This window comes from Alexandromys fortis, unplaced genomic scaffold (assembly GCF_014885135.2).
Source record: "Alexandromys fortis isolate MF-2015 unplaced genomic scaffold, M_Fortis_MF-2015_v1.1 scaffold_200, whole genome shotgun sequence".
In the NCBI taxonomy this organism is placed as follows: domain Eukaryota; kingdom Metazoa; phylum Chordata; class Mammalia; order Rodentia; family Cricetidae; genus Alexandromys; species Alexandromys fortis.
The window spans coordinates 1,162,144-1,163,209 of NW_026068148.1; the positions used below are offsets into that span (position 1 = coordinate 1,162,144).

Consider the following 1,066-nt stretch of genomic DNA (forward strand, 5'->3'; position numbering starts at 1 on the left):
TTCTATGGTCTGCGGTTTGTTCAGGGCTCAGGAGCTCTCTGGTTACTATGGAAACCTACCAGCTCAACCAGCTGCTATTTGCCGTATTCCTTTAAAAGAATGACTCTTAAGCCTCTTAGATGTCCCACAAGCACAGTCAAGATGAAGAATGACAAACAAAAAACACGAACAGCTTGCTACATGCGAAGCCTCACAAGAAAAAGAAAGCCTTCCTGTACATCAGCCCTCCAGGTTTGCTCACATCCGAGGAAGTCTCACCAGCGTTCCGACTTTAAGGAGTGGGAATTCGGCTTTGCATTTCTACGTCGGTGAACTGAGGAACATTCTCTGTGCTCTCGGTGATGGGCGAGATGACATGCTTAAGCCGAAGAAGCATTGTGAAGAGCAGGATGAGAAGAATGGCCAGGAGGCTCAGAAACAATCCTACATACATGTACAGGTTGGAATACTTGTCCGAAGTGGTGTCAACGTCTGTTGCCAGAGTGGGGAAATGAGCCCGCCCCGTGAGATTTCCATGATACTTAAAATGCACCTCCGTCATCACTCAAGACTTGAGTTGATATTTGCTCCTATTTAATTTCTATTGCCCCTGAGGCATTCCCCAGTCACCTGGCCTGTGTGTGAATGTTTTGGTGGTGTTTTAACAGCGTGATACAGACCAAAATCAGTAGCGCATAAGCAAGACGGCAGTGAGTAGTCTTCTAATTTACCAGTTGTTACACTTCCCTGTGCTCTAGTAAGCAGACCCCTCACAAACAGGCCTACTAGAGCTTCTTAGTCAGGATAGACAACAAATAGTCACTTTTCACACTCTTAATCTTACACTCGTGAAAATAAATATGGTGAAACAACTTTATAATACTGGCACGGAGACAAGAATCTCTTAATGTATTATATTAGATTGTTGAGGCTCTCTTTTGTTTTGCTTTTACTAGATGGAGCAAAGGCTCCTTTTTATCCACAGTTCATCTAGATCCTCAGACTAACGATGTAGCTTTAATTGGGTTCCCCTGTGAGGTGATTTGGTAAAGGTTTTGTCTATCTCTGGCTCAGCATATCCAAGTTT

The 1,066-nt window shown here is 43.9% G+C and overlaps 1 protein-coding gene across 1 annotated transcript; it reads right to left on the reverse strand.

Annotated features, from left to right (window-relative positions):
- Positions 1-271: 271 nt before the first annotated feature.
- On the reverse strand, positions 272-541 carry Sertm2 (serine rich and transmembrane domain containing 2). Its single transcript, XM_050127214.1, has one exon. It carries the CDS (start codon positions 539-541, stop codon positions 272-274), a length of 270 nt encoding a protein of 89 aa, XP_049983171.1.
- Positions 542-1,066: the final 525 nt, after the last annotated feature.

Excerpts from the sequence above, each read along its gene's own strand:
- Sertm2 (XM_050127214.1), bottom strand. The coding sequence starts at position 541 with ATGACGGAGGTGCATTTTAAGTATCATGGAAATCTCACGGGGCGGGCT.